The 21,493-nt window shown below is 46.7% G+C and overlaps 1 protein-coding gene across 6 annotated transcripts; it reads right to left on the bottom strand.

Moving 5' to 3' along the window:
* Positions 1-72: 72 nt before the first annotated feature.
* On the bottom strand, positions 73-19,937 carry LOC108129541 (very long chain fatty acid elongase AAEL008004). 6 transcript variants are annotated; one of them, XM_017247575.3, is made up of 11 exons: positions 8,958-9,099; positions 5,646-5,872; positions 4,678-4,760; positions 4,294-4,401; positions 4,030-4,110; positions 3,192-3,275; positions 2,401-2,457; positions 2,214-2,319; positions 2,000-2,136; positions 1,776-1,931; positions 73-1,054 (listed from the first exon to the last, which is right to left on the bottom strand). In XM_017247575.3, exons 2-11 carry the CDS (start codon positions 5,701-5,703, stop codon positions 731-733), a joined length of 1,194 nt encoding a protein of 397 aa, XP_017103064.1. In that variant the 5' UTR covers positions 5,704-5,872; positions 8,958-9,099; the 3' UTR covers positions 73-730. The 6 variants fall into 6 exon arrangements, with proteins under 6 accessions (XP_017103064.1, XP_043068193.1, XP_017103059.1 ...); XM_043212258.2 differs by lacking the exons at positions 4,030-4,110; positions 8,958-9,099 and adding an exon at positions 19,913-19,937; XM_017247570.3 differs by lacking the exons at positions 4,030-4,110; positions 8,958-9,099 and adding an exon at positions 11,678-11,813.
* Positions 19,938-21,493: the final 1,556 nt, after the last annotated feature.

Here is a 21,493-nt window from a genome sequence, read left to right as displayed (position 1 = left end):
GCAAATTAATGTCTAGACTTAAATAGTTGAATTCCATGCTTTAGCTTTAGTTTTTGTTTTTTTTTCTTTCTGTTTAAATCGTTTATGCTGGGCTTCTGTTTTAATTTTGCATTTAGTTGAATCTGATGCTTGCAGGTTTGCAGTTTTTCGCAGTTTACGTTTTTTTTTTACAATCCACTTTCGGGTACTTAGAATAGGTAAGTTTTGTACAACTAAAGTAATTAAAGAAAAAGAAGCAACAAAACATATTTAATATATATAGTGTGTGTTAGACGAATGGGCGCATATGCATTCGCAATGCCTATACATTTGGATATGCTTCAATGCGTATGCAGGTCTGCATACGATTGGCATATTTTTATGTCCGCTTTAATGAATTTTGTGGGTGGATAGTGGGTGGTTGGTGGTTGTGTGAAGTGTAAAGTGGATATGGAAGTGGGCGTCGGAATGGGAGTTTTATTATTGCCTTTCGAACGAGGAGCTCTCAGCTCTCTAATCAACGCCTACTCAGTATTCTAGTTCCCAGGCTGCCCGCCTACGTCCTCGGGTCCTTCTGTGGAGTATGCCGACTGTGGTGTGATGAGTTAAAAGTTTTGTGAATGTCTATGGAAATGACTCGTGGAGCTCCCCGTTTCCATCGTCCTGGCTCCTGGGAAGCTCCTGGCGCTGCCGTCCCTCGCTCTGGTCCGCTCTAAGCTCTGTGCTGGCGCCGCCCCGCTTTGCCCCGATATTATTTCGGCGTCTTCCGCTGCTTCAGCTCCTGGGATGCATCGTCCAGGAGCTTGGCGGCGTATCCGTTCGTCGCCAAATTGCCGTTCGCCCCCTTGTGCGCTGTGCTGCCGTTGGCCAGCTGCTTGTAGCCGTTGGCCAGGCCGTTCGCATGGCCATTGGTCAGCGGGGTGGTGCTTCCGTTGGCCTTTGTAAGGGGCGTCGTCGTCGCCGCCTCCGCCTCCGTTGGCTGGGGCATGGCCAGGTCGTCGTGGGCGTTGATGCTCTTGCAGTAGCCATTGGGTTTCGCGTGTCCGTTCGCCAAAGCTGCTGCTGCGTTCTTCTTCTGGAAAACCAAAGAGACAGAGACACCAAAGAGAAGGATTATGCAATGCTCGTCAACGTATCCATATCGAAATTTTGTAAATTTATATCCGAGTGTGTTTGTTATTGTCGTCTCCCCGTTCAACTTTCACTTGTGCGTCGCTGCGTTGCGGATGCTGGAGGCCAAAACGATCGTTAACCGGCTTCGTTTTGAAGTCTTTAGCAGCCGAAGCCACCGACTGTCTGCCAACCCAACAACACCCATATTCCCAGAGACCTACATACTTGACGAAATCTTGTTAATGAATTTGGACCACAGCATCTCGCATCTCGCAGTCGCAGTCGTAATCGCCGAGCGAAGCGCCAGCCCGACTGGCAAGGTGCAGTGGCGATGATATAACCGCATTTGCCTCGCCGCTCTCTCCCAGGCCCCGGCTCTGCGCGGAATTCGTTTTCATTTTCATTAACACAGACCGGAATCTGGAACACAGCGAGCTGAGAGCTGCGAGCTGCCAGCGCTTGCGCGGCACGACACCTTAATTGCGGCCCGAAAGCTCAGCTCGCCCCTTGGGCAAACGTGGGAAGCTCGAGGCACGTTATGGGAGACAATGGCGGAGCTAGCCTCGCCCCTTCCCCCAGTCTAGCTGATCTCGGCCAAGCGATAAATGGGCCATTACTGGCGACTAATGTGAGAAAGACTCTAATTTCCGGACCCATTCCGGAGGGAGGGGTAGGCGACTCACCATCATGCGGCTCTTGTAGGCTGCCTTGTAGAACTCGTTGAACAGGAAGAAAAACATCACGGCGTGCATTCCGATCCACCACACGAATGCCTTGGGATAGTTGCAGTCAATGAAGAGCAGCTGGAAGGCGTGGACCATGATCAGGATGAACTGCACCTATAGGCGGGAGAGGAAACGGGATAAGTAAAGAGTCCTACAGATAGATTCCTTTGAGTCTAGCTTACCATCTGCAGGGTGGTCAGGTACTTCTTCCACCAGAGGTACTTCTGGTACTGGGGGCCCATGGCCGAGAACATATAGTATGTGTACATCACGATGTGAACGAAGGTGTTGAGCAGGCCGAAGAAGGTGCTGTGGCCACCTGATATGGATAGGAATTGGGTCAGAAGACTGGGTCAGGATACACTGTGGCACTGTGGCTCAGTGACACACACTCACCTGGGGTGAATTTCACGCCGAACCAGACCGACATAGGCATGCAGCCGTGATGGATGACATGGAGCGTTGTAACCTGGCTGGTCTTCTTGCGCAACACGAAGAAAATCTGCGACAAAAACGGACAAAACGTTGATTTATGAATGTTGTTTACGAGTCGGTCGGTAGGGGGCTTTGATCTGTCACTCACCGTATCCATGAATTCGGTGAACTTCGAGAAGTAGTACCACCAGCAGGCATGAACCATCTGGACGAAGAGTTATATATCTATTAGCAATCTCATAATGAAGCCACTGGAGAGTGGGGTTTCGACAGAGCACTGGGCATCCCTGTCCCATAAGACAGAGGGGAACCAATCCGATCCCTTCCGATGGGACAGGGAAGCCCAATCATGTCAACTAAGCCTACAAGAAGTCTTTAAGTTTTTAATTTTTTTAATTTTGTTGAAAATCATTCAAATATTCATGCACTCCTCGGGTTTTAAAAAAGAGGTTGGAAGAGAAAGTCCGAGTGTCTGAGGTTCAATGTTGTTACGGAATGATCGTTAGGAGTGCCTTAGATTTGGAGGAATTTTGATATTTAGTTTGGTCTTCAGAAAAAGTCAGAAGGATAAATAAAGTCTGAGTCGGAGCCCTGAGTCTATAGAGTTTAGTGACGAAAGAGTTGACAGTTATGACGGCATACACATGCTATAATCTGGGTTAGCATCCAAGAGTTTCGTTCGGTGTTAGCATTAGTTTGGTTTAGGATGTATGCAATAGCCCGTAACCCCATCGGATTATAAATTATATAGATATCATCTACCCCTATGAGTGTATCAGTGTGTGTGTGGGTAAATATAGTTATGAGGTGTAAAGCGTAGAGAACCCATTTTATTTCATGCTCTCAAACCAAAAAAAAATAAATAAGATAGAACCCGGAATGCTTATCGGTAATGTTATCATAATCGTTATCTTACGGTTCGAGGCGGTTAACACATACCCTTAACGTTCTAGGATTATTACTATAGTCGACTGGCTGACATCGGAAGCTATAATGTCCAGTTAGCCAACCGGAAATGCCTATCTGTAATGTAGAGCACAAAAGTCACGTTTATATCTTGGTCGCTCGGTTCTTGGATGTATCAAGAAATGGTGGCATGATGTGGCATTGGCATCGTCCTCGTCATCGGCATCGTCGACATCTTCCAAGTGGTTCTGATTATTTTCTTAGACTTGTGCGTTTGTTTGGCGTGTGCAGAGTTAGTGTGAGTAAAATAGCGCTTAAATACGATATACTTTCAACTTAAACTATGGAGCGAGATTATGATTAATCAAAGCGAAATTAATCACCAGTTTTTCAGTGGTACTTGTGTGGGTATTGGACTAGCGTTTTTATATACAAATCACAAAACAAATCACTTTCAGTTGCGACAGCTGGAGGAGTCAGAAAGCACTGATCCTGTACGTGGATTCGTTAGGACACTCGAAACTTCAGTATGATTAGTCAAAGCCGGCAGGACACGTCTGGTCCTGGCGATGGTGTCTTTTTTTTTTGTTTATATACCATGGACAAGACGCTGTTTGGGTTAAAATGGGCAATAGATACTACGAGGCGAGGCGTGGCTTGGTTAATAATCCAAAAAAGCTTGGCCTAGGTCAGTCGACAACCAATAATCGTATAATAATAGGATTAGATTAAGCAATAAAGCCGCGTTGTTTATTCTTGAATGCTGATATAGAATTGTATGCGAATAACTGGCGGTATTTCGGGGGGCAAATCGGGGGGTCCTGCAAACACTTATACGGTATATCGGCGCAATGGCGTTCGGGACACTTACTCTCCGGGATGTGGCACTATCTGTGTAGTCCACCGGCTGGCACCGGAAGCTGTACGAGCCCCACCAGCCGCCCATCAAGCACTAGAACAGAGACATTAGTGGCAAAATGCACAGGTGAGTGAGGATAAACAAAAGCGTATTTCAAATAAAGATAATATTTCATCCTCCACGGTTCCACGGTGAATCCTGCCGAGATCAGCGACGATGCCACGATGAGATGGAGCTGCTATGTGGGAAGACCTATTCGGAGCTGAGCTTACTTACCTCATAGAACAGCCACGCGCTGAATACAACCTGTATGGCATTGTAGATGACTAGTGTGTTCTGCAGATGCAGGGGCTTTCGATTCTCCATTAATCGGGGTCCGAGCACCTGTGGAGGAGGTGGAGGAGGTGGAGTGGTGTATTATCAGCATTTGTTTAATCTCCGGCGGCATCAGGCTAGCTTTATTGGAGGAGGACGCTGATACGGCAGCCAGAGGGCCGTAAACCGAAATGAGTACACTGCCTTATCGGCACTCCATTAGATTAGTACCTTCCGCGTGGAAATAGCACCTCAATTGCCTGAGAGATTCCCAGTCTGGACATAACTAACTTGCCAGCTAATTGGACACCTGTTGACCATCTGGATCAGGGAATGGAAACTTACCTTGACCAGGTAGACGTATGTTAGGCACACGGCCAGTGTGGGGAACGGGGACGACATCATGGGCCAGTCCTTTGTCCTTGAGTCTGTGAATGGAGAGGGTGGTGATTGAGGGGCGAGGTTAGTACATGTTTCGGATCGTTGTCTCCTGACTTTGACCACAAAATAGCAACACCAACAGGCCTATGTCAACAGGCAGCTATTACAGGCAAACATTAGATAACGCCGTGGCCCGCCGTGATCTTATCATTTTGTGTCTCTCTGCCAGCATTGACCCTGATCCGCGGCTGGAAACTCGCACTGCGAACGTGCACGCTCCTAATGCCCCTAATTGCTGCAAATTTGTACGCAAGTCCTACACGAATGTGGAATGTGCATAATAGAGCACGTGTTGAATATTAATTTCGATATGAAATAACCGTATAAGGCACCAATATTATTTTCGGAGAAATTATCCAGAGTGCTGGCCATAAAGTTTATCTGAAATTCTCCCAAGATATGAGCTCAGTGAGATATCCAGATACAAGCGAATAAATCATGTTGAAACATAAATTTAACACGTTTCTGGTAGCCAGCTTGAAATTGCCTAACATTTGCCAAAGGCAGCCGATGGGGCTGCTTATAATAAATAGAATAAATATACATATGCCCACACGGATGTGTTGGAAACCAACACTCAGGCGAAGAGATACCAGCGACAGCCATCAATATCCAGCACGTGAATGAAAAGTAGATGTTCTTAAGAGAAATGGGCAGAGAGGGCGATCGCTTACAAGCCCCACACCGACTCTCTTGGCCAATTAGAGAGGTAGTGTTAAAAATTATTTAACCATTTGCCAGGGAGAGCCTGTCCCAGTATTGGGGAGAGAGCGAGGCGACATTGAATTGTATCTCCGATGCTGGCTATTGCTGGTTAAAGCCTCAACTAAAATCAAGGTTAAACAGTTTAGCGAATTGCCATCATCTCTTACCACTATGTGAGTCCATATATCTGTTTATGCTGTCGATGTATTTCATAATTAAGGCCATTGTGTTGCTGTGTAGTTGTAGGTTTTTGTTCTCCCTTATCTGGAAACGGAATCCTGCGATCCTTCCTCAGTGTCGGTTAGTATTATTGCTGATTGTACAATTGGTATTTTGGTGGTTTGAGTTCAAGTCCTTTCGGGAATCACGGCCTGCGACAGATCTAATATTTCACCTGGAAAGAATAAAGAAAAAAATTTAAAATATTAATAATAATTCTTATATGTAGTCATTTTTTTTGCACTCGTTTACATGCCAGCAAGAACACACGTAAATCATAAAGCCGAACTCGTAGGCAGAAATCGAATAAGGTTAATAAACTAAAGCCGAAAGCTGCCCCGTCAGCATTTGATCGGCACATTTACATCTTGTTTATAATTGGGCCCGGGCTCTGGGTTCCGAGTTTTTGGTTTTTTTTTTGCATATTTTTTTATTTTTGCAGGCAATCGCGGAATTTGCGGCCCCTTATCGTGGCGGGCAGAGCTATCGCAAATCGATAAATTCGGGCAAAGCACTGGAGTACTGGGCGGATGAGTAATATTCACGAAAATACATATTGTACCACAAGGGAAAAAGTTCAAGGACAACTAAGCGAATACTTGGCACTCACTCTCTGACCATCTCTATTTTCAGACACACTGCTGACGGTAATCTGCCAAAAAGAGTCACATACCAGCCCTCTCGTCAATTATATATTTGAATAGAAAATATATATAAAAAAAATACAATTAATTGGCGAGCCATTGTGGGCCTCAATTACAAATCTGGGGATGCTCAGCTTTTGAGGGAATCTCCCTCCATCCACGTCCACGCACTCTCACGATTCGACCATATCGGGTGCTTAGCGTCATGGGCATATTACTCATACGCCGCATGGTACGTCACACAAGTGTATCGTAAATGTTTAATAAAACAGCTCGATGGCATCTCATCTGAGGGGGCCGTTGTGCAGGCGATAATTATAAAAGGGCAGAGTCTAATGGCACAACAATGGGAACAGCCAGGACTCTCTTCTGGCGTATAAATATAATTAATGGAAGCGACAAGCCACAGGACCTATGCTAGCATAATGAAACATGTTCCATCCTCTCCCTGTCTGTCCTGGTCTGCTCCTGGGTGTGCCTGGCCAGGGCCTGGCTTCTGCTTGGCTTGTGCGTGTGTTTGGAGATGGTTATTATACTAGGCACTTTGGACGGGAAAGCGCTTCCTTATGGCAGGGGCGTCATAAATCAAAATTAAGTGCCGCTTTCGAGGGAATTGGTTTGCGACCCGTGCCCGTGTCGACTGCTGATGGATCTGATCCAGTCGACAAAACAATGGGTCAATATTGTACGAAGACCACTGTGTTTTGGGAGGGGGGCCTGAAAGCCAATCGCTGCCTGAAAGCCAAATAATACCACATTTCAAAAGGCAGCAGGCAGAAAAAATGTTTGCCCAGTTTTTGGGCTTGGCCAGCAACAAGCAAAATAAACAAAGGCCCAAAAAACACCTTTGCCAAATAAAAACAAAGCCGGGGAACGACAGCAACGAGCAACAAGCAACATGAAAGTAAATTGAGCCACTGCCACCGAAGAGCCAAATTTAAACTAATTCAAAGTCAAAGCAAGATGCAAACAGTACACCTCCGATGAAGACACCCAAACAACCGATGTTGTTGGCGGAAAATGCTGTCAACAACATGAAACAAAACAAAAAGGTACAACCAACTGGCACGAATCCATTCCAAGTGGGTGGGCGGTGAAGAAGGAGGAGGTCTTGCAATGGTTTTGCCTTCGCTAAGCTTAGCTCTTACCTTCAGTCGGCACGGCACCGCACCGCACGGTACCTGCTGAAAAGCGATGCCAGCAGCGACTTAAAGCCGTGCCAAATATTGCCATTTCATTGACCTGATTTTCGATGTTTTTCTGCTGCTTCTATATACACGTTAGCTGTAAGCCCTGTTAGGAGCGTGAAGCAACAATGCACGGCACTTGGCCATGCAAGGCGATACCCGAAAGGGGCCACCCAACCAAGCCATCCAAGCCAAGCACCCTCCCACCTCCAACAAACCTGGCCCAGACAGCAACACGCCGCTAAACCGGCGTCAGCGAAGGCGCCACGTTGCCACACGCTCACACCTATACACACGCACACATCCGCAGGAACATCACGTGATGTGGTCTCTTTCGGGAGGCACGGTTTGGGCCATATAGGGTTTCTCTTAGCCATCCAGAATTTCCCTTCGCGCGTGCGCAGAGACTCGCGGCGAGTTTCTTGAATGAAAACGCGAACACGAGAGCACGCTGGGCCTCTGGATGGGTGGACTGGTTACTGGTGTCTGGTGTCGCGTGACTCACCCAACGCACCCCCAATAATCTTGGCAGTACGGGCGGGCCAAGAAAGTGCCGCACAGCAAGAGCTTTAGGGAAAAGCAGGCGCTTTTCGAGGAAAACCTGCTTAATGCTCACCCAACACGCCATGAATGACGCCGAAAAGGCGCTTGTCTGCCAGGAGGTGGGTTGGTGGGTTGGTGGTCTGGGGGGTTGTCTTTAGATTATTGTGTCAATGGGAGCGAGGGAGGCCAGGAGCAGGGGCAGGCAGCCAAAGGTGTCACGTGCACTGGGTGGTTTGAGAAGCCGCTCCTACTCCGGCTACCACCCTTAGAGCTCCTTCGATGCCAATTCCATTTAGTATTGATTTTCGACTTGGTTGATTTCCACACTCGGCTCTTGGGCTGCCAAGGCTTCTGCGGCCACTTGCCAAGTGTTGACATGGCCCGTGCACTCGGTCAAAGGCCAATGGAAATGGAAATCGAAATGGGCTGGGCAGGTCGACAGCCATTCGAAATTGATGCCTCCGGTCAGCCAGTTGTTGCCAATAATCACAGGCTTTGACGTTTGTTTACCAAACTTTTGAAGGCAACAGGAGTGACCAAAGCACCAGCCCTTCTTATGGAGTCTTGGAGAGGATGGGGGCAATATTTTGGTGTATTTTGGATTTTGTTAACCCATCGACTCTAAACCGAAAAAAAAACTCATTTGTATTCGCATTTGGAAGCTGAAGAAATTAGCATTCCAGTAAGAGGTTCAATCACTTTCACAGAAAGAAAACGACCCGTAGGTTATGCCGATTTCGTATTGGCCAATAATTATAATAATTAATTCATAATTAATTATCAGAAATCTGAAAGCGCCTTTAATCAATCCTCGAGAGGTGGTGGGAAAGTCGTTCGAGCACATAATCACTTCAGCATTGATTGCAGAGTTCTGGGGAATTGTTACCTTATTAACGCTCTAGACCACTCGAGTTGGTCTATAATCGGCTATATCCCGTAAGCCAAATCGGACTTTATTATGGCAATTGCTTTTGAATCGCGTCCACTTCAGCAATGGAGGAGCACTCTCGACTCATTGGCACTGTGAAACCTGCCCCGAACGCTAGGGGGGTGGGGGCCGTAATTTCAGTTTATACCGCACTGGGATCCTTTGATCCTTCGTTTCTAATTCAGTTCGAGCCTCGTAAAGTCTTTGGTTTTCACTTTTTTAACCGTTAGATTAGGTTGGCCGAGAGAGGCGGTGGAGGAGGACGGCAGGCGGCGGCGGTCGGCAGAGAAACAAAACCGTCAACAACGACTAGCAGAGCACGACTAACTGGCTGCCACGGCGACTGACGAACTAAGGCCTCTGCGGCTGCGGCTGCGGCTGCGGCTGCGGTTGCGGTCGCCGTTGCGGCTGCGGCTGCTGAGCCAGCGTTTGCGTCGCAGTCACCGTCTGTCCTCTGCTGCAGTCTCTGAGCCAAGCTTCAGCGTCGGCGTTGGCGTTAACGTTGGCGACTCTGCCGATAGATTATGAATTAAAATAAATTTCTTCAAAAGGTGGGAGGATGGATCTTGAGGTTGAAAATGTTTTTGTGCGATTTGTCTCAATTTCCCAACGCCTCTGTGGTTTTGGGACTCCCTTTCATTGGGAAATATTACAAAAAACAAATAAATAAAAATAAGATGTAAAAGAAGACCTGACAACAGGTGTATGGATGTATGTACATATATGCAGAGGCAGCTCTGTCGTAAGCTGGTCTCTGCCTCTGCTAACGCCTCTGTCTCTGTCTCTGCCTCGGTCTCTGGCTCTGTTTTGAATGGCAATGGTGTAAGGGCCCCACGTCATGATCGATTTCAGAGGCAGGTGATGGCTGGCATACCAAATCACAGCTCCGCACTTGTCGATCAATTAATTATTACGGCATTTCACACATACACACACTGGCTTATACTGGCTCACACATACTGGGACATCATCCCGGGTTTTTTTCAGGCCACGGCTTTCGGGCTTTTGGGCTTTCGGGCTTGGGGTTTCATTTCACGTTTCACTGCTGGGACTTTTGCATTCAAAATCGAATTCATGGTCAAACTGTTTACGAATGTATGTCGCCAAAAAAAGAAGCCACAACAACAAGAGCAAGAGGAAGAGCGGACATGGCCAACAACAGGTTGACCTGATGAAATGGAAATGGAAATGTCTTTTGTTGTTATTTCCATTTTGACGCAATAGTCGGATTCGGCCTTTTGTTATTTATTGAGTTGCCAGGCATAGAAGAATGTTATTTCATAATTTCGAAACGCTGGCCGTTTTCTGATATTTTTTTTCTGAGGCGTACCACCGACACGCCTCCCACTCACAACCGCCAAAATATTAAAACATATGCATATGTATTAGCCTTAGTTACATGCTGGCGACGCTCTTAGTGCCGGCATGCATTTCAATTAGGCGGAGGAGGAGGTGGGTGGAGCAGATGCAGCGGACCAGGTGACGGGGGCGTGGCAGCAGGCGGAGGTGGACGCCACAAGAAAGGGGGGGCACACACTAGATGACTTGTTGAGGGGTCGCAGGTCGTATTGGCCCTGCTCTTCACCTGACTTTCAAAACTTTCTCTTTGGCATCTCTCTGGCATTGGGCTCTCTTTCTGGCTGCCCCTAAGAGAGAGACTGCCCTGCGATGTGGGTGCTGGGAGCGGAATATGTCTTGGAATTATGTCATATCTTCACACACATGCGTTACAACAACGTGACGCACCTTCGACCGGGTACGGGTACGGATACGGGTACTGGTACTTTCAATTCAGCTATTTTCCATTCCATTCCCGCTCTACGTGCGTTCTAATCTAAGATTTCCCCCCGTTATCACTCGTGATTAATTGTCTGCCCAAAATCAGTCTATTCCACCGTATAGGTGGTAAAGGGAAAGGTGTGTGTGGCAACTGATAACCGCAGGTGCGAGGCGCAGGGCGCAGTGAAAAGCAGGGCGAGAGCCTCGCCACAGACACGGGCGCAGTTGCTTGGGAGCTGCTATTATATATAATTTTTTATTGTATTTTATGTATTTTGTGGCCGCACTTGGGTCAATTAATGCTGAAAAGCCGTGCACCGACCGGACCGACGACCGGGCCAGGGGGCGGCGACTGTTTGGCTAATTGAGCGCATGATGCCCCCAGACATGGCAGGGGTCGAGCGGGTGCAACATCAACTGACAGGGCAAGCTGATTTATCGCGCACCATGTACCGCGTACCGTGTACCGAAAACCAAGAACCGACTCCCGAGTCCCAAGTCCCGAGCCACGAGATTCGCGATCCGAGATCCGAGATGCGAGTACCGAGAGCAATAGATAAACAATGTTGGGCTATTGCTCGTGCTAATGCCAGGCAAACTTTTTTCGCTGGCGGAAGCGGTACGGGTGGGAGGAGGGGCTGGCTGTTACGTTACGTTGGTATCTGCCAAATACCAGATACTCGCACTAATCGTAATAATTCGTAATAACGCGACCGACGCGACTCACAAGGACGAACCGCACGCACAAAAGGTCCGCAACGCAACGCAACGGAACAGAACACGGCACGAGGCATCACACCTTTGTGTGTGGCAGGGGCAGCGTATCTTGTGGCAGGCACTCGTATTTAACACTCGATGGTTGAAATCAAATCCAACTGCATTTCGGAATAACACTTTACTTTGAATCCACAGAGCGGATGGCGGATTGCGGATAGCGGGCAGCAGCAACTAGGAATTTCGGTGTGGAAATCACTCTGGCCTGACCCAAAAAGCGAACCAGACGAGGAGACAACCCAAAGCGAAATGCAAACCAGAGGCGGCCAGTAGTCGGGCGTTCGGGCGAAGAGCGGCCGTCGGGCGAACCCCTGAGACGGGCTGCCTCAGAAGAGCAGAGTAGAGCCCCCCATATGCTGGCGGCCTAAGAGAGCCGTCCGTACTCACTATGCTCTGCTGTGTATCTGTATCTAGTGGATGACAGCCGGGCAAGAAGCAGAAACAGATACAATTCGTTGCGGGTACTACTTTAGGCCGTGTGGCAAATGGTAAATGGCAAATGGCATGGCATGGCAAGAAGAAGCACCAGCTGGCGGTATTTTACACGTCGAGTGTTGCGTCACGCGCTCTCCTCCAGCACCACAGTTGATTCGGCCGATATGGGAAACCAACAGCACAACCCTAAAGATACAATATGGGTTGCGCTCTCCGCATCTGTCAGATACATGGCTGGGCGGTTGGAAAAGACCGGCTGCCTTACTTTTCTGTCAGTCCTCTCTCTGTCAGCCAGTCTCTCTCTCTCTCTATCACTCTCTTTGGGCTGCTGATAACGAATTCCCCGCTCGAAATTCTCTTCTGCTTTCCGTTCCGTTGCGTTACGTTCCGTTCTCTGTTCTCTTTCGAATGGCAGCAGCGTGTATCCGTTGGATACGCTCTGGTGCGAGGAGGGTTGCCAACGTTCGCGTTTCAGGCCAATTGCCTCCAGAAACGCACATGCCGCCAAATAAGTAGCCTGCCTGACACGAGTGGGGCGCAAAAAGAACAACAATAACTTGTACATGAGCATACGTATGTAAGTACTTGCATTATGTCATCGAGACCAGGGAGAGGCTTGAGGCCGCCTTCTCCAATCGCGCCATCTCTTTCCCCCGACCAGTTTAATATTTTCGGTGCTTGTTCTTCTCAGTTAGTTGCAAGCCACCCCTTTTGGGCCAGAAAGGACACGGGTCAGTTGCTCCAGCTTATCCTGCTGCTGGGTGTGTGTTTGTTTGTTTTTTGCGCTCATGCTCTTTTCAGCGGAAATAAACCGGAAGCGATGTTACCCCTTTTAAGCCCTCCTTAAACACACCACCCCCAAACCCTAACCCTATTGATGTCTCTCAGTTTTCATTTGTGGGCCGATAGCCAAACATGTTTTATGGCCGATAGCCCCACAACACCTTTATTTGGCTCTTCCGTTTGGACCCCTTTCCGAAAACCCAATTAATACTGCATTATTGCGCAAGAGAATCAAACAATAAATGAATGAAAAATAGTCAACGGCAGCAGACCAGCGAATGGCTCGAAGAAGAGCGATCATCGGCGCCGGTTTCGTAAGCAAAACGCACAAACACCCGGGGCGGGAGTGGGCGGGGCATGTCCAATGGGTCTTCGACTCCACTCCGCTGGCTAGTGGCCAAAATTCTTCGCATTGGCAAGTCAATGTTGAGACTAAATGTGTCAAGCCCACGACAATTCAATTTGATGGGCCATAAACCACTGTTGATGGCTTTTATGATTTATAGTAGAATGGATTCAGAAGAATCAGTGATAAGACCAACAGAAGAATTGTATTTTTAAGTACTAAGAGATAAAGATAATTGTTCAACAGGTCGTATACGTAATTTTAAACCAGATTCTGTCTTTGGTTAGAGATTCTTGTAATCTCTCATGTTATGCCGCAGATTAAGTCACCTTTTCCGCTCTTGTGTCATGACCAACCACTAACGGTTAACCCAGCTCTGGCAAAGATATAAATTAACATCTCACCTTGGGCTCGGATGCCCCCTGGAATCCGAAACTGGCCACCAACCAAGTCGGTTCGCCTACCTAACCGTGTGCCGGGCGCGCATATAAATCGATTAATAAGTTTCGAAAATGAAATGCCATTATCAACTGGTGGACTGTTGGCAGCAGCGTCCGTCGTGTTGCCACAGTGAAGTAACAGTAACGGCGACCAGTAAACCGGAGATTGCGCTGTCCGCCTGCACAACTCCGACTCCGACTCCAACTCGAAATCCAACTCCGCCGGTTGCCCCAGCTTCAGCATCATCAGAGACTAAGCGACAATTAAAATTAGCTTATAGCCCCCGGCGGCTGATGAATTGAATTAGCGGATTGCCCAACTGTGGGCGGAGGCGTAATTCACTAATAAACCCCACAATCACAATCCTAATGAGACATCGGCCAGTTCCGAAACTTATTCTGCGCATGCCCAGCCCGACCAGGCCACTGCAAGTGAGTCAAGGGCGCAGGTGCCGCCGCTGCTGGCCGTCAAATGACTTGAGCAGCCGGGGCACGTAGAGAGGCTATATCGCCATATCGCTATATCGTCTTTTTTCAGCCTGAAGACTGCAGCTCCATGGTTCCAATTAACCCGAACTGGGATCGATATGAAGGCCTGCATTCGGTGGATATTGGAATTGGAACAGAGGTTTGAGATGCAGAAAACTCAAGATGATCCTGCTAAAGGGTTACTATAAGGTAGATTTCTCTTATAAGAGGATGGTATAATCTCTCTTGATCTCTCTTGAGATGAAAAACTTCAAAACCTTTTCCTTTGAATTTATTATCCAATTACAAAGATATTGTTCAACTTTTAAGGGGGCTTTAAAACTATTTCGAAAAAACCATTAAATAAAGACACCATGTATTGTTAGTTGGAACAGTTTCCATAGACAGTCAAAACAGTGGCATGGCTTTTCACTTTTAATACCCTTGTTTCGCTGACGTTCACTGGCATTCCTGGCATTCCGAAAGCTAATAAACCGGGAGCTTGATCGCTGTTGGCAAATAAACTAAACACTCGAGTCTCATTACGATAAAGTGCGATTGCTTGGGGTGTTCTGGTGAGCGCAACAGTACACGATGGAATCACCGAATAATATAATTAAATATGCACCAAAGTGCCCAAAACACAAATAAAACAAAAAAACATAAATAAAAGCAAAGACCCAAAAGACAATGGCTTGGCGACAGAAAAAGAAATCTATGTAAATTCGGGTACTGACTGCTTTTGGCGGCAGGCACTTGAGATATTGCACAATGGTCACGTCACCCTCATAGACAAAGCACAAAGACACCTTTCAAATTGAAGGCTTAGTTAGCTAATGTGTGGTAATGATAATGATTAAGCTTGGCAAATACCCAAACGCCAAATATGCATCGTCAACGGCCCTCGGCCGGCGAGAGAGTCTCGACTTGGCCAACTCCACTGCTGCGCCGAAAGTGACGATGGGATGTCTCAATTGAAACGCAATGTTTTGGCCCTGACTGTGACTTTCTACTGAGCTACACCCCTGACAATTCTACGGACCATAAAACCCGCGACCCTCGCATTCGGATGCATTAAAAAAGTGAACCATTACCGGGCACAATATCTTGGCGAACGCGTTCTAAGCCTGAAGCGTGAAATTTGGGTAAAAATTACGCCGCCTGATAATGAGTAGCTCATATAGCCCATATTATAGTCCACAATCACAATCACAATCACGACCACGCCCACCTGCCCAGAGGGCGCAGCATCTAGAGGCTGGAAATAAAAGTCAGTCAAGCGTCAAGTTTTCGCAATTGCCGAGCAAACACAATGAGGTTTACGGAAAAAAATCGAAAAGCACTGGGAAGTCGCTGCAAAGACAGACGGAGATCATGCCAACAGGTTGGCTACTTAACCTTCCATAGACCCATCCACTGGCTTGGGAATCGAAAGTCTCGATTTCCTATATTTGGCCAGATCGGGAGTTATCCGGGGGTACTGTCGCATTATTTGCTCCACACACCCTAAAAATCCAATAGACATTGCCCCTATCGAGGCGTATTTGTTGTTTTGACCATTTGGAGTATGAGAATATAATCGAAAGTTGTTTCTAATACTCTTCATAAGGGTATTTTAGGTTGTCTATCCACAATAGGAAAGTTTAAACGATGAGAACTGTATGCTATATTGAGGTAGAATCTATATTATAGATTATAGATACATAGGTTCTCTGAACGAGTTTCTTACGAGTATCGGGAACAATTATATCGGGAATGAAATACTGTAGGTGTGAATTAATTATTATTAGAGATAGTTGATTGCTTCTTGATTATAAACTTGGATGTATGGATTATAGCTGCAAGCCATTCTTTAAAATGCAATTTACTAATGTAATTGATCTAATTAAGAGGCAACCTTTCAAGTTTTCTAGATTGCAGGTTTTTTAAATCCACTATGATTTGCAGTAACTTTAATTTTTTCAGTCACCTTTCCTTAGCCTTTCCTAGGCATGTCTATATATTTCAATGTACGATAGAGAAAGGGTGTATAATTTTCGACTCAAGATCTTTCAGTTTCCTTGTTTTTACAGTGAGAGGAGACCCCACATTGGAACCCACATGGCGCAATTTGTGGCTTATTTACCAGAAACATCTTACAATGGATAAACAAAGTTCATCTTGGGGCCCGTTGGGCCGCGACACTCGGCATATTAAATCAGCGTCGAACATCCGACTTCGACGACCACAACAGCCCGAAACCAAATATTGAATATCGTCGTAGAGGAGGGCGGGGCTAAGGGCCCGCCTCCAGTGCACTATGGCCAGAAGGGAACCTCGAGGAGGAGGGGGAGCGGCTATGAATTCGTTAATTAAGCAAGAACCAGCAATTACGGACATCATGTCAGGTTGTTAATCAACAGTTAAATTGCACGATCAGCCGAGACGCTGTAAAAATGCAATTCCGTAATGGCATTCCGCGGATGGTTACCTAATAGCGGCATTAAGAAGCAGTTTCGAAAACTCTATGGGAGTAGCCTCATGACATTTGCCCACGACAGCTGGACTATGTTTAATCGGTGATGGTGTGTTAGGTGCTGTGGTGATCCCGCAGAGGTTCCTGGCAAATGCGAATCAGGGAAACAAGGCCGAGATGTCTCACCTTGTCCGGCGCAAGGTGACTTCGCTAATAGCCACTAATCTCTGTGCAAACCCAACACTTTTGGCCCATTTGGCAACATGTGCGTGTTCTCATCTCCGCAGCGTTTAAACCGCAAATGAGCCCGAGCCCAGAGCGGGCCAAGACAATGGCTGACGACGGCAAGGTGGCCGAGTAAAAGTAACATTTTGGTAGTGCTCGACGTTGACATTGTCTTTTGCGTCGTCTCGACAACTCAATCAACGCCTCATCTCCGACTCCATCTTCTGGCGTGGATTTCAATGCCAAAAATGCTGAGCCGAGAAGCCCGAGTATGAGCCCGCTTTTGTTGACAGATTCATGTTTATGGCCAGTAAAGCGAGCGCGCAAATGAGCCAAAATGTTCATTAAAAACGAAGCAGCTCGCTCGAGCAAGTACCTCGTTCGAGCACAATTGTCTTTTGTTTTGGCCACATTAGTCACTAATTCGGGCGGTTTTATTTTCGCCATGTCAAGGCAAGACACGATTCTCAATGCTACCTGTTAGCATCCCTCCTTCCGGAATCCGGAGTATCCACTAACTCGTTTTCCATCTTTTGGAAGAATTACCTCTAATTAATGCATTGCAAATTGTTAGCATGCAATGCGAATGCAATTCCACACGGAAATAATTAGCATGTGAAAAGCTATTAGATCTACTGGTAGTTCGCGCCTGTTGGCTTTTTAGTAACAATATTTAAAAATTAAACAAAATCTGATTATTCTACGCAGTAAACAACTGCTTTAGCCTTCCAAAAAATAGCCTGAAGCGAGTGTGTTTGTCAGACATCTAAGCAATATTTGTAAATAAAGTTTCTCAACGACTCTAGATAGGTATTCTTCGTAGGAATATCTAGTATTTGGACTTACATATTGAAGACATTTAATGCGCAAGCTTGAATCATATTATGGAAGATTTTGTAATGATCCATTTGTTGTATTCCGTTACCCTCAGATACTTTCTGTTTGTTTTTTTATTCGACTCGCTAATTGCGGCAATTAACGAGCCAGATTAGTAGCCGAAACTCCGTCTGCAACACGGAGTGTGTACTATGTGTAATTTGTTATTGTTTTTCGGTGGCCGGAATGGCTGGTCCGGTGTGTTTTAATGTTAGTGTTTAGGTATGTGTTTGATTTTGGAAATACATATGAGTAAGTCGGCCAACAGGCGACTTGATCTCCTGAAGTCCACCTGAAGTTCAGGCTGCAATTAGTGGTTGCACGACGTTTCCTGATTCCACCCGTCCTCCCATCGTTTCCTCCCATCTTCCCAGAATCGTTTCACGTCAGACCTGTCAACATCTTCTATCTGGATAGCGTTTTCTGCTTCTGGTTGCTTTCTGCTTCATATGCCCCACACGTAGCAGACGGACGAAACTTTGTTAATTGTATTCATTAGTCACTGATTTTATAAACATACATATACCTACATTTATATATTCCTATATATGGTATATGTTTTGAAACTGGCCTATGGGCAGCCTTATCTTTTACCAAAATTTTAGTTTCTAATAGGCCTTATCATCTATAGTATATGCTTTCAATAACTTTAGTTACCCTAAGTATAGTGGAAGTACTAAGAAGTGTTTTTTCGGTTCTACTGAGTCATTATCCAATTAAAGACCCTATCTTAACAGACCAGAAAATTCCTCGTAACTCAGAACAGTATCCGATCAAAGGTCGATCTGAATCGATAAACGTATTTATGCACTTGAGTGCCTCCAATGGAGACTTCTCTAAGGTAATACCCATTCTCAGAAGCTCTCTCTCTCTCTGACTGGCCAAACTCCAAGTCTCAGTCAGTTGTTTGCCCAAAAAGCCAAGTCGAGGGGCGAGTGCGCCGCCTGCTTGCCAATTAGCATGCCGCATCTTAGCCCGGCCATTTAGTGAGGAAGCAGCGGAGAGATCCTGTTCTAGACAGAAAGTTTGTTTGAATTATTTATAGAGAATGATTTGTGAGGCCGCAGCCCACGTCGTGGAGTGTTAAACGCTTTAATGTTTGGGTAAATTCTGTCGTCAACCCGAAGGCGCGTTGACCGCGGGCTTTAGATCTCGGATCTGCGGTCTGCGATTGAGGTCTGAGGGGATTGGCGTGTAGCCTGTAAATTCGTCTGAAATGCGGACTACGTGCGTGGCATTCGAAGAACGGCTATGGTTGGTATGTGTACGCAAAAAAAAAACACACATATCATCTGTATGTAAATACAGAAAGCGAAATTCCCATATTACGATTTGAAGTCGTTTGTTAAGTCATCGCTGCCGGAGATTGTTGAGGCCTATCAGAGACAAAAAAAACCCCAGGGAGGTATCCGCAGAGTGGACCAGGAAGTGATGCCTGGGCCTGGTCCTTTTAGGGCAATTAATTGCAAAACACGGAAGCGAGAACTAAAAGCATCCATTATTGAAAGGAGATCTCATCACGCATGCGCAGCTTCCATCATAAGGTACATGTGTAATTCCTCGAAAGTTGTTCCCAAAGTGGTTTACAAGCCTGTGACTCTGTGATTGGCAGCTGGGGAAAAACCCAAGGCTAGGGCAGGATCCGCAGAGTCAAGTCCAAGGTCAGACTCGGCCTGAAACGGGGCCGGTTTTACGTTTTCACGGGGATCTTCGCTGCACTTGCCAGGTAATCATATCGATAATTGCCAGTATTGCAAGAAAAACCCCTGCCTGCAATAAATATTCGCGTGCAAGGGCGTGCTAATTGAGAATAGCACCTTGGTGCTCGAACCTTAAACCCATGGCTGGCAATTAGCTGGAAAAATTATTCATTACTCTATGGTCTAAATTTAGCAATTGCCTAAAAAAATGGAGGGGCTACCGATCAGCTGTCCTGGGCTCCACGTTTGAAAAATGTAAACAAGCGCCAGCTGTTGAAGAAGTGCTAAAAGAAGACAACTTTAGAGAAAGATATTACCCAAAAATCCAAGGGTATTTATGTGTTCTGAAGCTAATCTTAAGGAGAGGAAGAATTTCTTATAAAAACTAGAAATCAAGAACTTTTCTGAAACGAATTACAGGCCATTCTTTTAAAAACAAAACTGGTGGGGTTGCCACATCTGGATCAGTGAGCTTAATCCATAATCTCGCTTTGGAGGGGGTAGGGGGCTATCGGAATTTGGGGAGGATGGGGACACCTCCGTTCCGTACCGTACCGTCTAAAATGGTTATTGTGAACGGACCAACGAACAGTTGCAAAAGAACGAGAAAATCACATGTGCAGGCCACTTACCAACAACTCAAAAACTCAAAACTCTGCAACCGATCACAGACGGCATAAATCGCAAAACGGCCAAAAAGCAAGGCAAGCTGGTAGCTAGTAGCAGTCAGCAGGCACCTAGGCAGCCAGACAGCAGCCAACGGGGAGCGGTTGGTAAATCACTGGTAACCGAAAACTGAAAACTGCAAAAACCACAACACAAAAATTGCGCGGGCCCGAACTATTTCACAAATTGTTGCCAAAGAACTTTGCGTTAAACTGATTACTTTCGCAATAGCGCTATGGCCCACACGAACACGAGAGCTGGCGAGAAGCGTTTCGATTCGCAAGCGATTGGCGATTAGCGCGCGCTTGACTTCTGAATGAAAAGTGAGCTCCGTTTCAGCTGTGTCGCTGATTAAACCCGGATCGGATGGCGACGACGAGCTGCCGACGCTGCGCCGATTCTGTCGACTTCAACAGCGACGCTGGCGCTGCGTTGACGTTGCGCAGGCGCAGGCGCAGAATTGGCAAGTCCAGCCAGGCGGTCGAGCAGGTGGTGTGTGTGTGTGGAAACTTTACGGCCAAGTGCAGCGTGAAAACTTTCCGCCACAACAATCGCCACCGCCACTGCCACTTCCACCTCCACCCCCACCTCGGGCTTCAAGTATATGAAACAAAGTAAACATTCTAATTACCTGGGACCCCCAAAAGACGACCTTAAACCCGAACCCGACCCCAACCTGCAGGGTCTGACGATGTAACTCGGGGCGGGTTGGCAAAGTTCAAGTGCATATGGCTACAGGTTGGGTTTTACGGGTTTCTAGACTCTCCCGCCCAATGTCCAAGGGTTCCAGAATCGAATATTACGCAGCAAGCGGCTCCCACAAGAGGGACAAAGTATCGCTATTCTTGGAACGGGGATTACAACATCCTCTAATGGCTTAGGATTACATAAAACTGGACTAGGATGGAGAATCAGTATTCCGAGTCTAAGCGCGTGCCGGCGTGGGCTGAGAGCTACCTGAAAAAATAGACCTCAAGGGCCCTCGAGAATCTCGAAAGCACCTTTGCCGGCAAGTGCATCTCCTCGTGCATCCCGATGCATTTAGTTATGTAAACCTGCCAGTGCCTGACATCACGCCCTGCAAGGTCAAGTGGGTGTCAAATATTTGCCGCCGGAACGCGCAGCCCATAGCCTTTGTTTGTCAATAATTAGTAAATGAAATAATTGCTAATTTCGATGTTTAACCAGTGGCAGAAATGCATCGTTAAGATAATGGCCTTTTTTTTGCGACGATCCTGAGGAGTCATTCCGAATACTATATAGATGCATTTCTGGAGCAAAGTGTGCACTGTCAGACTGAGGCGTTTCGCTTGGAACTTGATCTTGGGGGTGTACACACATAGCCTAAGGGATCCAAGTCCGATCCAAGTTGTGTTGCATGGAGGGGGTGCGGCATTTCGGCTGACTTTGCTGACTTGACAAATTTGTATGCGTTATGCCCGCCGATAACCACAAGTTTGTTGTTAACTGACTTTTTTCCAAACCAAAAGTCATGAAAATTGACTGACCCTCATCCCAGTATTCTCCCATCCAGCAAAATATTTATC

Source organism: Drosophila bipectinata, chromosome 3R (assembly GCF_030179905.1).
Source record: "Drosophila bipectinata strain 14024-0381.07 chromosome 3R, DbipHiC1v2, whole genome shotgun sequence".
NCBI classification, from domain to species: domain Eukaryota; kingdom Metazoa; phylum Arthropoda; class Insecta; order Diptera; family Drosophilidae; genus Drosophila; species Drosophila bipectinata.
Note: the sequence above shows the minus strand (reverse complement) of the source record. Positions and strands in the feature narration are given on the sequence as shown.